Consider the following 15,073-nt stretch of genomic DNA (forward strand, 5'->3'; position numbering starts at 1 on the left):
AAGGAAAATTTCGCCATCAAATTTCTTAATAGTGTTACTCCTTCAGGAATGCTGTGTAATAAATTAAAATTGAAAATGGTGCAATCATCATGCTATTGAGAAATCTTAATAGTAAATGGGGTCTTTGTAATGGTACCAGATTTATTATCAAAAGATTACGACCTAACATCAAAGCTGTAGTATTAACAGGATCTGCAGAGGGAGAGGTTGTTCTGATTCCAAGAATTGATTTGTCCCCGTCTGACACTGGCCTCCCATTTAAATTAGTTCGATGACAGTTTCCCGTGATGCCAGCATTTGTGATGATTATTAATAAATTAAAAGGACAAACTCTAGACCAGTGGTTCTCAACTTTCCTAATGCCGTGACCCTTTAATACAGTTCCTCATGTTGTGGTGACCCCCAACCATAAAGTTATTTTCATTGCTATTTCATAACTGTAATTTTGCTACTGTTATGAATCATAATGTAAATATCTGATATGCAGGATGTATTTTCATTGTTACAAATTAAACATAATTAAAGCATGGTGATTAATCACAAAAACAATATGTCATTATATATGTGTTTTCCTATGGTCGTAGGCCAGTGATGGCGAACATTTTGAGCTTGGCATGTCAGCATTTTGAAAAACTCTAACTTAACTCTGGTGCCGTCTCATATAGAAATTTTTTGATATTTGCAACCATAGTAAAACAAAGACTTATATTTTTGATATTTATTTTATATATTTAAATGCCATTTAAGAAAGAAAAATCAACCAAAAAATTGAGTTCGCGTGTCACCTCTGACACGCGTGTCATAGGTTCGCCATCACTGTCTTAGGTGACCCCTGTGAAAGGGTCGCTCAACTCCCAAAGGGGTCGCGACCCACAGGTTAAGAACCACTGCTCTAGAGAGAGTAGGAATATTCGTAGCTGAACCCATTTTCGCACATGGTCAGTTATATGTTGCTTTCTCTGGAGTTTGAAGAGCATGTGACGTTACAGTTTAAGTTCTAAATACTTCATCACAAGGGAAATTAGTCAAGCACTCTGAAAGTGTTTTCACTCTTAATGTGGTGTACAGGGAGATATTAGAATAAGTTGAATCACTTTATCAGTCATTGTTTGCATCACTGTTTTTTTATATCATGTTTTTGTTGTTTTCATATCATGTTTTTTGTTGTTTTTATATCATGCCTCTGTTGTTCTTATATCCTTTTGTTACTGTTTATTTATTAATAAATTTATATATTTTCATATATATTTTACTAATTTCTGTTCATCTCTCACACCTCTATTATAGAGAAAGGGCAAATAGCAATTTTAACGCATTGTATGCGGGAAACGTATTTATACGTTTTATGTATTTATACGTTCTACCAGTGTAGTAGAGCGCCGGACACGTATTAATACATTTTTTATAGACTAGCAGTAGAATGCAGGTAATGTATAAATACGTAAACTAAAGTTATCGTAATTTTACTGAACGTTGCCATTTGCGCAAAAAATTAGCAAAAATGGCCCGCGCCACCTGTTAGCGCGCGATAAAAACTACCCTCAAACAATGTGTTAAAATATCTCCGCTAATTCCCTTTTAATGTGCACGAATTTCGTGCACTGGGCTATTTGTCCTATATAATAAAAGGCTAATATGCAAATCAACCAAACAGTGTAACAACCGGTCACTATGATGTGCACTGACCACCAGGGGGCAGATGCTCAATGCAGGAACTGCCCCCTGGTGGTCAGTGTGCTCCCACAGGAGGAGTCCTGCTCAGCCAGAAGCCCTGAGCCAGGCTCATGGCTTGCGAACACAGCGGTGGTGGCGAGAGCCTCTCCCGCCTCCACAGCAGCACTAAGGATGTCTGACTGATGGCTTAGGCTAACCCCCAAGGGCTCCAGGACTGCGAGAGGGCACAGGCTGGGCTGAAGAACACCCCCCCCCCCCCGCAGAGTGCAAGAATTTCGTGCACTAGACCTCTAGTTTAACATAAAGACAATCAATGTATTATTAAAGTTGACAAATTACGAAATAGGTTTAAGTATTGCTTTTGTTGTATTTAGTATATTCAGTATCTTCCATGTAACCATAGTAGAATCATTGCTGGACAGATCATGTTTTAAATGTAAAAAACATTCAAACCTATAAAGAAATTTTGTGAGTTTATTTGAGTCAAACTGTGGACAATTTCTGGGAAGCAATATCTCAACGGATTGGGATAGAGCTTACTGATGGGTGCCAGATGCCAGGCTCACGGCTGGCAAGCGCAGCTGCAGCGGTGCGCGCCTCTCCCGTCTCTGCGGCGGTGCTATCGAGCGGCGGTGGCAGTAGGCATAGCGGGGCCAGAATGAGTGGGAGCCAGGCTGAGGGACCCCACTGGTGCACGAATCTGTGCACTGGGCCTCTAGTAATTAAAATAAAAGCAAAACAGAAACAAATTTTGAAATTTTACATTTCTTGTAAAATGGAACTTAATCTAATAAAGGAAAAAATTTCTAGGCCTACTATGCCCAACAATATGAGTGGATTCTTAAACTCCCCAATCTGTTCATCTGGACAGTATTTGAAAGTTCTTTGGCAGCTTCTAGAATGGATCAAAAAGCTGTAAACTTCACTATGTACTGTCTTTAAGAAATATACTTAAAGCAAAGGAATTGAGATTTATTACTGTCATTTATCTCTTGTTATTTCAAAAAAGAAATTGAATGCTTATAATAAGATTCTTCCAGATACTAAGGCTATAACAGTCATAAAATAGTCATCATGAGGTTTAGAGTCTAGCAGAGAAAACAAAATAAATAGTAATTACAGAGTTAGTAATGTGTTGTTGGCAGGAGTGCAACGTACCAAGAGGATGTAACATTAGGGAATCTTAACAAATTGGGGATAGAGCGTAGAAGGAACTGGCAAAAGAAGACTTATTTGAGGAAGTAAGGGTTACGGTCTTTTAAAGCTTGATATGAAATCCAGAAATCACAACAGGTTGCAAGATAATTTGTCTACATAACAATTAAAAGTGGCAATTAAACAAGATTGAAAGGCAAGTTAGAAACCGGGAAATGAAAGCAATTTGTGAGACAAAGGGTTACTCAAGTCTAGATATATTTCCCCCTATCATATGGGCCAACATTTTAATCTGGGATTGTTTATATGTGGAACAGCTGAATGTCCCTCAGTATAAGGTTGTTAAAATAAATTATAGTACATACCTACTATGAAATATTGTGCAACAGTGGGTAAAAAACAATCTAGACTTATGTTCATTGACAAAGATACCTGTTAATATTGTTAGTGATCCAGAGACAGAGAATCTATCAGACTGTCAAACCTCAGAGGGAAGGCAGGGGAGGTTGGGGGAGAAATCAACTAAAGGACTTGTATGCATGCATATAAGCATAACCAATGGACATAGACACTAGGGGGGTGAAGGCACGAGTCGGGGGTAGGTATGGGGGAGGGTTGGGGGAATAAGGACACATGTAATCTATACAAATATTAGAGGAATATGCAAATTGTTCAGGACGCCGTCACAGTAACAGTAACGACTGAACAGCAGGTTGCGTGGGGCGACAAGCAGGGGGTTAGTGAGGGAAGACGAAACAACTGAACAGCAGGCTGCATGGGGCGACCAGGCCGGCAGGGGGGTTAGTGAGGGACAACTAAATGACTAAACAGCAGGCTGTGTGGGGTGACCAGGCCGGCAGGGGGCGTGCAGTTGGGGACGACCAGGCCAGCATGGGGGGAGGCAGTTAGGGGCAACTAGGCTGGCAAGGGGGGCAGTTGGGGGTGACCAGGCCCATGGGGGGGGCAGTTGGGGACGACAAGGCTGGCAAGAGGGGTATTTGGGGGTGACCAGGATGGCAGGGGGACATTTGGGGGCCATAGGGCAGGCAGGCTGGTGAGCAGTTAGGAGCCAGCAGTCCCAGATTGTGAGAGGGATTGTCTGACTTCCGTTTTAGGCTTGATCCTGGGGATCAGGCCTAAACCAGCAGTCAGACATCCCCCAAGGGGTCCCGGATTGGAGAGGGTGCAGGCTGTGCTGAGGCTCCCCCCCCCACCCCCCCCTCCTGTGCACAAATTATTTGCACCGAGCCTCTAGTACCTTAATAAAGAATGAATAGATAGATAAATGATAGAGGAATTCACATTGACACACCACAACCCACACACAAAAAATATTGTTCATTGGAAAAAACAGGTTATAAATCAGGAATACAATATTATTTTTATGAAATTATAGGCATATGTCTATTTTGTTGTGTATGCATACAGTGCTCTCTAGAGTGTTCAAAAAAGTATTAGGAGTCACCAATTTTCTATGGTCAAGTTTTGGATGACAGAAGTTTGTATTATCTTGTGAGCATGAATGTTTTTTATAAAAGGTTATTTGATTGGTTTACCTATTTATTTTTAGTGTTAGCTTCATATGCTTTCTATTTAGCATCTTAGGCTTTCTCTTTAGAGTTAAAATTCATAGGAAAGCATTTGATATTGTGCTCCATATATTTTGATTAGCTAAATCATCAGGGACAATTTTAACATTATATGGGCTCCCCTTTTATAATGTGTTGACATTTTGATTGATAACTTGATCATTTCATTGAAACATACTGTAGTCAAGGGACTTTTTTATAAAAAGACTAGAGGCCCAGTGCACGAAATTCGTGCATGAGGGGTTGGGGGTGCTGTCAGCCCAGCCTCTTCATTCTGGGATCCCTCGGTCCCTCACTAACCCCCCTGCTGGCCTGGTCATAGGCAGCCATCTTATGAGGGCATGAGGGTTAATTTTCATATTACCTCTTTATTATATAGGATAGCATATTTATACCTCAGTGGTTGAGCATCAACCTATAAACTAGGAGGTCACGATTCAATTCCAGGAGGTTTCAAGCTCAACCCCTATTGGGGGGTGTGCAGAAGGCAGCAGATCAATGATTCTCTCTCACCATTGATGTTTCTCTCTTCTTTTCCCTTCCTCTCTGAAATCAATAAAAAAATATTTTAAAAAATTTATTAGTCTTACGAGAGTTCTCATTTCCGTGATTTTTCTGGAGATATAGTAAGTGCTTTGACACAAACCCTGAACAAGATCTTCATTAAGAATATTAGAAATCTTTTTTTTACTTTTTATTTTTTTATTCAGAGAGGAAGGGAGAAGGAGAGATAGAAACATCAGTGATGAGAGAGAATCATTGATTGGCTGCCTCCTGCACGCCCCCCACTGGGGATCAAGCCCGCAACCTGGGCATATGCCCTGACTGGGAATCGAACTGGTGACCTCTTGGTTCCTAGGTCGACGCTCTACCGCTGAGCTACACCCGGCTGGGCAGAAATCTTTTTTGAGTATTATTTTTTATTTAACCTAAGTACTTTCTGTTTGTAACGAACATTGTAGTTATTGAAATCCAGTCTTTACAAGTTAAAAACTAATTAACCAGATTCTGCATTAATATTTGTGCTGGTTATATTTATTCACAGATTGAAAAGTTGTGTTTTACCTATTGCTTTCCCTTAAGAATATTAAGATATTTAAGGAGAACAGGGACCATGTCTCAGCTGGATTAATGGGGAATATTATGCTACGTATTTTCCACTATCTTCTGTCAAGCCATTTGTAGTTAGTTTAGTTCAAACTCTAGAGGTAGTATTTAGCATGTCATGTTTCTTGACATATTAAATAGTGAACTACATAATGTATATATAGATATGTATTTTATGAAAACCTAATATATAGACTATTTAATATAAAAATATTTTAAGGTATAACTTTTTGTGCTTTTTTTCTCCCCTTTTCCTAGTAAATTAAAAGTATTTCAAGGAATATTCAGAAAGCAAGTTTGTTTTGTAAATGAGTCATGTAATTTCATTTTTTAAATATTTTGGAGGTGGAGGTGCACTTGGAGGTTTACTTACTAATACTATATTTAAACTGGTATAACAAATTTTAATGAAAAGAATTTATTTGTAAATAATACGGTCTCGCCTTTTAAAATAGCATTACTATGCATAAGGCATCACTAGAGATAGTACAACTTTCCTCCCTAAGTTTTAATTATAGTACTATTAAAATACTAATAGTTTAACTTCTCAGGATAAAAGCAAAATAAAAATATCAAAATAGCAACAAAAACTCAACCTGCTTTCATACTTGTATACTTCCATTTGCTACAATTTGAGCTATATAACTCATTTCCTCTGAACAAAAAAAGTTATAATCTTGGTTTATTTTAATTCAGTTCATTGCTTATCCCTATAGAAAATCAGGTTTTTGGAGAGCTCGCTCTAACAGTGTGCTATTGCTGGGCTCTCATCCTTTCTGTTTAAATAATGCAGGTACTTTGATGGAAACCTGGAGAAGCTCTTTGCTGAGTGTCATGTAATTAATCCAAGTAAAAAGTCTCGAACACGCCAGATGAATACAAGGTCATCAGCACAGGATATGCCTTGTCAGATCTGCTACTTGAACTACCCTAACTCGGTGAGTATCTGGTAGTTTAAGGCTAGCACTGACTCTATTTCAGAGGGTAAATCATCTTTTATTACTTAAACAAAGGAGGAAGATCTGGGAGTCTGGGATTGTATAAAGCAGTAACCTATAAAAATATAAAGGATAAAGAAAGGAAGAGAAAGAAGAAGACCCTGTTCTATAGTCCTCTTCTCCCCTATTTGTTTTTTTAAGCAGCAGTTTACCCAAGTTTTCATTACACATCTGAATCTTTTCTGAGCTTATTTTACCACCACAGGAGAATTATGTAATAGGTAGGCAGTGAGTAGAATTATTTTTCATGCAAATTAAAAAGAGATTTAAAATTAAAAATTTTAAACTATATATACAAAACACTTATAAAATGTCTCTAATACTGTTTCACTAGGGAGCTTTCAGGATTCTTCATAACAAAAGATTTTCATGCCCTAGTCAGTTTGGGTCTGTCACTGAAGGGTCCCAGGTTTGATTCCGGTCAAGGGCACGTATCGTTGCAGGTACCTAGGTTGCAGGTAACAAAAAGATTTTCACTTATATAGATCTATACTAATGGAGTTTCTTAAAAACAGCAAGTGCTGTCAGTTAAAGCAAATAGTAGTACTAATTAGTTGATGTTCCTTTTAACTAAAAATACCCCTCTTAAAATCTGTTGAATTTAGATGATTAACTAGTGTGTCTAGTAAAGAAGTTTTAGGCTTAAATAAACATCATCTTTCTATGAAGGCCTTACTTTATTAATAACCATAGGAAAATTATATTTGTGGTATAGATGTATTCAGCGACTTGGAATTTACCTCTTAAGATGTTCAAAGATATCTGAGAAGCTGTTATTTATATAAATTATCAAGATTTGTAGGCTTTCTTTTTGTAGAAATAATTGCTTTATGTGCCAGAGAATTTCAATTTTGTTGATAACAATAAAGCATTGATAACAAAACAAAAAAAAATGTTTGAAGATATCTGAGAAATAATTTAATTCTACAGTAATTAAAACTATCCTGTTTATATTCTCTGCTTTAATTTAAGCAGCTCTTTCTAATAATTACTATAGAGTTTTATCTGTGTATCTTTAAAGAGGTCTATTTGAAGGGAACGAATTGTTTCGCATGTACAGGTACTTAGAAAAGAGGTTTTAAAAGAAAGTTAATTGAGCCTAGCTCTCATGGTTCAGTGGTTGAGCATTGACCTATGAACCAGGAGGTCATGGTTCAATTCCCTGATCAGGGCACATGCTTGGGTTGTGAGCTCGATCCCCAGTAGGGAGCATGCAAGAGACAGCTAATCAATGATTCTCTCTCATCATGATGTTTCTGTGTCTCTCTCCCTCTTCCTTCCTCTCTGAAATCAATAAAAAAAAATTTTTTTGGAAAGAAAGTTAATTGAGAACTCAGAAAAATAGTAAAATCATGTGTTAAAACGTCTAGTTGATAAAGGGATTGAGTTTTCAAATTCTCAAGTTTTGGTCATAGTTCTAACATTATGCATTTAACTTTGGATAGTAAATTATTTAATCTCATTGAATTTCAGGTTTCTCTTTTTTTAAAAAATATATTTTATTGATTTTTTACAGAGAGGAAGGGAGAGGGATAGAGAGTTAGAAACATTGATGAGAGAGAAACATCGATCAGCTGCTTCCTGCACATCTCCTACTGGAGATGTGCCCGCAACCAAGGTACATGCCCTTCACTGGAATCGAACCTGGGACCTTTCAGTCTGCAGGCCGACGCTCTATCCACTGAGCCAAACCGGTCAGGGCTCAGGTTTCTCTTTCAAATGGGTTGAATATGATATTCTTTCACATCTTTTAGCCTGAAAATTGTATGTATTCCCTCTCCTTAAATCATGACCTACCTTGAATATAAAAAAAAACACAAAAAACAATTAGCACTACTATTAAAAATACATTAAAGTCATGTTTTGATCATTTTGGTATCTTTCTTTAACATCTCTTTGCCAGTTGACATTATATAGTGACTAGAGGCCCAGTGCATGAAATTCTTGCACTCAGGAGGATCCCTCAGGCTGTCCTGTGCCCTCTCACAGTCCTGGAGCCATCATTCGTACATCCTTAGCACTGCTGTGGAGGTGGGAGTGGCTCCCACCAGCACCGCTGTGATCACCAGCTGTTGAGCCCTGCTCAGGGCTTTTGGCTGAGCAGCACTACCTCTGTGGGAGCACACTTACCACCAGCTCCTGCATTGAGCATCTGCCCCCTGGTGTTCAGTGCGCATCATAGCGACTGATCATTCCATCTTTTGGCCGATTTGCATATTGGCCTTTTATCATATAGGATTACAGTTTATAAAATGTCTGTGAGGTAATACTTAGACCCAACTAATTTGTCCTAGGTCAGTGGTCGGCAAACTATGGCCCCTTGAGTGTGGCTCTTCCACAGAATACCTCATGCGGGCGTGCACATACAGTGTGATTGAAACTTCGTGGCCACACTCAAGGGGCCAAAGAGCCACATGTGGCTTGCGAGCCGCAGTTTGCTGACCACTGTCCTAGGATATACAAGCATTCCTTATCTTGGCATTTCCCCTTCTGCTCTATTATAACCACCTCCTCCTTAGTTTAAATCTTAAATGTAATTTTAATACTGGAGCAATCTGCTTATAAATATTCTGTGTAACTTTCTCAGTGCCTTTGGTAGATTGTCCAACAGTCTTAGCCATTATAACTGGAGAATCATGACTGGAGATTTGCAGTGTAAATTTTGCTTACACTTGTAACTGGAGAACCCCCTATTGATTTATTTATTTATTCATTCAGCACAGCAGGCACTATTTCTAAGTGTTTGAAACACAGTGGAGAATAAAGATATAATGCCTGCCTCAGATAATATATAGGTTAGCTGCGCAGATAAATAAAATGCCGTATTAGAAAGAATGGTACGTGATTTGATAGGGCATGATACTGTGGGAACATGTTGGAGAGACCCCTAACCTCATTTTGGATCAGGGAAGACTTCACACAGAGATTGACATTTGAACTAAACTCTGAAGGTGTGGTAGTTAGGATGGCAAATAGCTCTGAGCCACATATGCTGTTGATAGTTTGGAAAATGTAGCATGCAATACAGAAGCCAGAGAAGAGAATAGAGAATACACTTCCAAGAATAGTAAACAGTCCTAAAAGCTTCAGTGAAAATAATAGCAAGGTGAATTTGGAATTAACATGAAGTTTATTGCTGATCTTGGGAAGTTATTTTTAGTAGTGTAATAGTGTGGTAAGATGTAAAACCATACTGCATTGGCTGAGGTGTCATTGACTTGAAGGTGGGGAAGAATGTGGAGGCAGTAACAATAAACGAAACTCTTTTAAAGAAAGTTTGGCTATATAAGTGGTAGGACAAGAAAGCAATAGAGCAACATGGGTTAGAAAGTAAGTTGAGTTACAGAAACTCCCAAGCATTATGAAAAATATAATCATGATGAAACTAGCACTTCTTTTCTCATAGTTTTTATTTTTAAAATATATTTTTATTGATTTCAGAGAGAAAGGGTGAGGGGGAGATAGAAACATCAATGATGAGAGAGAGTCACTGATCAGCTGCCTCCTGCACACCCCATACCAGGGATCGAGCCCACAAACCAGGCATGTGCCCTGACCAGGAATTGAACAGCGATCTCCGGGTTCATAGGTCGATGCTCAACCACTGAGCCGTGATGGCTGGGCTTCTCATAGCTTTTACACTACTATAAAAGGATAATTCTAATCTCTTCCATTTTGAAACAAAATTTTCCCTGAGATGATTCTTTGCAGCTTTTTTAATTGGCTAGGTGATTTCTTTACTTGCACTACTCCCATGTTTCCATTCCCACTACTCGTTTCAAACACTGATACTTGCCTTTTATTGTTAATGTAAATCTTCAATACCTGTATCCTTCTAGAACAGTGGTTCTCAACCTTCCTAATGCCGCAACCCTTTAATATAGTTCCTCATGTTGTGGTGACCCCCAACCACAAAATTATTTTCGTTGCTACTTCATAACTGTAATTTTGCTACTGTTATGAATCGTAATGTAAATATCTTTGTAAACGTTATGACCTTTAATCTCTGTCTTAAGGATTCTTATTTGAAAATAAATAATAAAGCACAGGTATTTTCATTGTTACAAATTGAACATAATTAAAGCATAGTGATTAATCACAAAAACAATATGTAATTATATATGTGTTTTCTGATGGTCTTAGGCGACCCCTGTGAAAGGGTCGTTCGACCCCCAAAGGGGTCATGACGCACAGGTTGAGAACCACTGTTCTAGAAAGTAACTTCAGTTTTATAAAGTGCCACATGAAAACGGTTTTCTCTTTCTTTTCTTTTTTTTTTTTTCTTACTAAATGCTTCTGATGGTTTGGTTAACTGTTCTTGGTGGTCAAAACAGTTACCCGAGGCTTTGGGATATTTTTTAAGATAACCCCCCCAACCCATCCCCAGTGGGAACTTTATACTGTTGTTTTAAATCAAATCAATAAGATCTAGCTGTACGAAACCCTCACTTTACTAGAAAATATAGATAGCTTGGGCTCAATATCATTTTTATGAAGTAAAGAATTTGTATTTTCTAAGAATAAGATTTGTTAAACAGAAAAAGACAAAGTTGAAGACTGTGAGAGGGGTAAGTCTACCCTTCATACTACACCCAAGCACCTCTGAATCTTTTTTCTCCTGAGTACACTGAAAACGTGATCTAAGTCCAACTGTATTTTCCTTTTAAGGCATTCCATTTTACAGACAAAGGAACTGATATTCTGATTATTTGCTCAGTCTTAATAAACAAAATGTTTCAGTTTTAGATATTATATGGGCAACTTCTGATGAAGGAAAGATAATTCTTACTGTTCTTAGTACTGTTTGACATTAGTTGCTGTGTATGTAAAATGATGAAGATAAATGAAACCTTTAAAGAGTGTGTATTGTTCCTTCAGTTCTTTTTCTTTAGGACCATTAAGATTTCTTAAAATTTATTTATTGATTGATTTGATAGAGAGAAACATCTATTTGTTCCATTTATTTATGCATTTTTTGTTTATTATATGTGCCCTGACTGTGATGGATCCCACAACCTTGGCATATCAGGATGATGCTCTAACCAGCTGAGCTACCCAGCCAGGGTCTTTCCAGGACCATTAATTGTTGTTGTAGGCAATATTTCATGTATTTTTAGTATATTCTTGGTCACATTTATTTGTGATATAAACAGGGATAAGTTTGATGAATAGGAAGTCTGATCCTCTAAGTCAGGGGAAGGGAAGGCCCAGAGAACCAAGTAGGTAAGTATAAGTTAGAAAGGGAACAAGTATGTCAAGGAGGGGGGTGGGGGCAGGAAAATGAGACAGGTAGATACCCAGCTCTTAAGCATAATGAGTATGTCTGTACACCACAGGTTAATTTTTGCTTTATCTTTAGACATGCATGTGTGATTTATTTTTCTAATTTATCTTATTTAGTTTTATCTATTTAATCAAAAAAATTATTGAAAAGAATTCTTGAAATAATAAAAAGCTTCCTTTTTATCTTTTGATCTTTTATGGGCCATGGTATGAAGTCCCAAAGGTAGAGATGTTGCTTGTAGTCATTACTTTGTAAACATTATGACCTTTAATCTCTGTCTTAAGGATTCTTATTTGAAAATAAATAATAAAGTACATCAGAATGTGCATGTTTTTAAATTATGAATAAAACATTTTAGAATTGTTGATATATTACTATACTGTATTTTGTCCTTTACAGAATGCTCCTTCTCATTATATTACAGTGGTTCTCAACCTTCTGGCCCTTTAAATACAGTTCCTCATGTTGTGACCCAACCATAAAATTACTTTCGTTGCTGCTTCATAACTGTAATGTTGCTACTGTTACGAATCGTAATGTAAATATCTGATATGCAGGATGGTCTTAGGCGACCCCTGTGAAAGGGTCGTTCGACGGCCAAAGCGGTCGCAACCCACAGGTTGAGAACTGCTGCATTATAACCTTGAAAATCAAATACAGTGGGGCCTTTACTTACGGGTTTAATTCGTTCCGTGACAGAGCTCATAACTCAAATTACTCGTATGTCAAATCTTAGAGTGAAGGAGTGAGACACGTGACGCTGGGCTGATGTTGTGGCGTTCACTGTGACGTTCGCTGCGCCAACTAGCAGTGGGGTATCTGAAGCTGGCTTGTAACCCGAATTTTAGCTCGCAACTCAAAGCAAAAAATCGGCCGAGAGACGGCTCGTATCTCGAAAAACTCGTTAGTCGGAACACTCGTAAGCCAAGGCCCCACTGTACTCTTCTTTAGTGACCTGGTAACAAGTTAGTGCCAGATCTCCTTCACTGGTGGGGAGGAATGAAAATAGATTATTTTGTTTCCCAGATATTTTTTTCATGGATGAGAATATTCATTACAAAATATTTACCTTAACTTGTTTTTTGTTTTTTCCCATTGAGACATTTTATTTGCATGTATGTTTTATTTGCATGTATGGAAAAGAATCCCAGAATTTTCTCTCCTGTGTGTTTTCCTCTTGCTTCTTCATGGTCCATGATGTATGCTGAGGTTCTCATTATACAATGAAACCAAACTTAGATGGCAGTTTGTTTGCTATTTTTCTAGGTCTTTGAGTTATACCAGCCAGGACATTCATGTGCACCGCTGTGGTGGCACAAAAAAAATGGCAGAAAAATCTACTTTCATTTGTTTTGTGAATGACTTAGAATTGTCAATCTGAATACCACCGTATTTTAAACTTGATAAATATTTTGCATTTTCCATTTCATTCCGTCTGTAAACCCAGTCCCAGGACTCTAATACATTTTCTTCCATTGTTGCTTCTAGGCATTTTTTGTTGTAATGTGCTATAATACCTAATTTTGTATTCTGACTATTTGCATCTAATATAAGCAACATCAGACATTTTATAGGCATATTTCAAATAACTAATTAGAAAATGTAATGGAATAAAAAATACCATTTGTAAGAGCCACAAAAAGAATATAAGAGCTAGGAATAAACTTGGTAAGAAATGTGAAAGATCTGTATAAAGAAAACTTGAAATACTAAGGAAAATATAAGAATGACTTGAGTATTTAGAAAGGTGAAATATTGGAAAAGAAGAACAGATTGATGGGGATGGAGGAAAATTTAGCCCTACTAAGTATGTACAAGAATAGACATTGCAGTGGAACAGGGCAGACTCAAATGTTCAATAAGAGAATTTTAGCGTATTATACTAGTAGAGGAGGTATTTCAGATCAGGTGGGATTATTCAATAAATGGTGTTGAAACAATTCAGTAGCCATATGGGGTGGAAACTTAGATTTCTACCTAACTCCTTATATCAAAGTTAATTAATTTAGAAGCCATAATTTTTTTTAAGTATGTTTTGCTACAAAATAAAGATCTGCCTGGCAACAAAATGTGAGCTGGAGGAAAATACTTATTTTCTAAATAAGTTAAAATCCCCACTAAATCATTAAGAAAAACATCATAGAAAAAAATGGGCAAAATAGGTAAACAGGATGCACAGAAAAAAGCCTTAAATCGCTCTTCACATGTTTAAACTTCACTTAGAATTAAAGAAATTAAAATCAGAATTAATGAAGTTGGTTTGTTTTCACCTGTTCCAGTGGCAGAGATTAAGGAATTAAAAAGTATACTGTGTTGACATGGGTATGAGAAACCAAGTTGACTTGAATGAAGTTTGATAATAATCTATCAGATTGTATACCTGCTATTTTATTTGTACAAATTTGTCCTAAGATAGTCACATGGTCACAAAGATGTACATACAGGCAGTGCAGTAGCATAGTAGGCAAAACATTAAATCTATTAAATGTTTTAAAACTGAGAAGCAGAGTAGAGTGTGGTACTCTTATTGTGTGTACCTGTGTACATTAGAACATCTCTGGAAGAATTTGTAAGATCTTGGAAATAGCTATTACTTTTGGGTAGGGAAGGAGAGGACCAAGGATGAAGATGAGTGACACTTATTTTCCTACATAAACTCATACTCTTAAATAATTGTTTTTAACCATGAGCCTATATTACTTATTCATTCAAAAATAATTTAGTAGCAAATATTATAAAATATTTTCTTTTTATACCTGTGTGTGACAAAACATTGTTCGGCTGCCTCCTGCATGCCCCCTACCTAGGATGGAGCCCACCACCTGGGCATGTGCCCTGACAGGGAATTGAACCAGTGCATGGGATGACACCCAACCAACTGAACCACACCAGCTAGGACTATTATAAAATACTAGAGGCCCAATGCACAAAAATTTGTGCACTCGGGGGTCCCTCAGTTCGGCCTGTGCCCTCTCACAGTCTGGGACCCTTGGGGGGATGTCCACCTGCTGGCTTAGGCCTGCTCCCCGGGGGGGCATTGGGCCTAAGCTGGCAGTCAGACATCCCTCTGGCAGCCCAGGAGCCCTCGGGGGATGTCCACTTGCCAGCGGGGTGCAGGCCTAGGCTGCAGTCAGACATCCTTAGTGCTGCTGAGGAGGCGGGAGAGCCTCCCACCACCAACGCTGTGCTGGCAGCCATCAGCCTAGCTTGTGGCTGAGCAGAGCTCCCCCTGTGGGAGCTCACTGACCACCAGGGGGCAGCTCCTG

At 38.0% G+C, this 15,073-nt stretch overlaps 1 protein-coding gene across 5 annotated transcripts in view; it reads left to right on the plus strand.

The window, feature by feature from the left end:
* Positions 1–15,073, plus strand: part of ARIH1 (ariadne RBR E3 ubiquitin protein ligase 1) — a 118,602-nt gene that overhangs the window by 63,617 nt on the left and 39,912 nt on the right. For 4 of the 5 annotated variants that reach the window (XM_036348302.1, XM_036348292.1, XM_036348321.1 and 1 more), the window contains one exon: positions 6,319–6,463. The exons of the other annotated variant lie outside the window; for it this stretch is intronic. In XM_036348302.1, coding sequence (XP_036204195.1) covers positions 6,319–6,463 — 145 coding nt within the window. The remainder of the gene's footprint in view (positions 1–6,318; positions 6,464–15,073) is intronic. 5 annotated transcript variants of the gene reach the window in all.

Source organism: Myotis myotis, unplaced genomic scaffold (genome assembly GCF_014108235.1).
Source record: "Myotis myotis isolate mMyoMyo1 unplaced genomic scaffold, mMyoMyo1.p scaffold_m19_p_1, whole genome shotgun sequence".
In the NCBI taxonomy this organism is placed as follows: Eukaryota; Metazoa; Chordata; class Mammalia; order Chiroptera; family Vespertilionidae; genus Myotis; species Myotis myotis.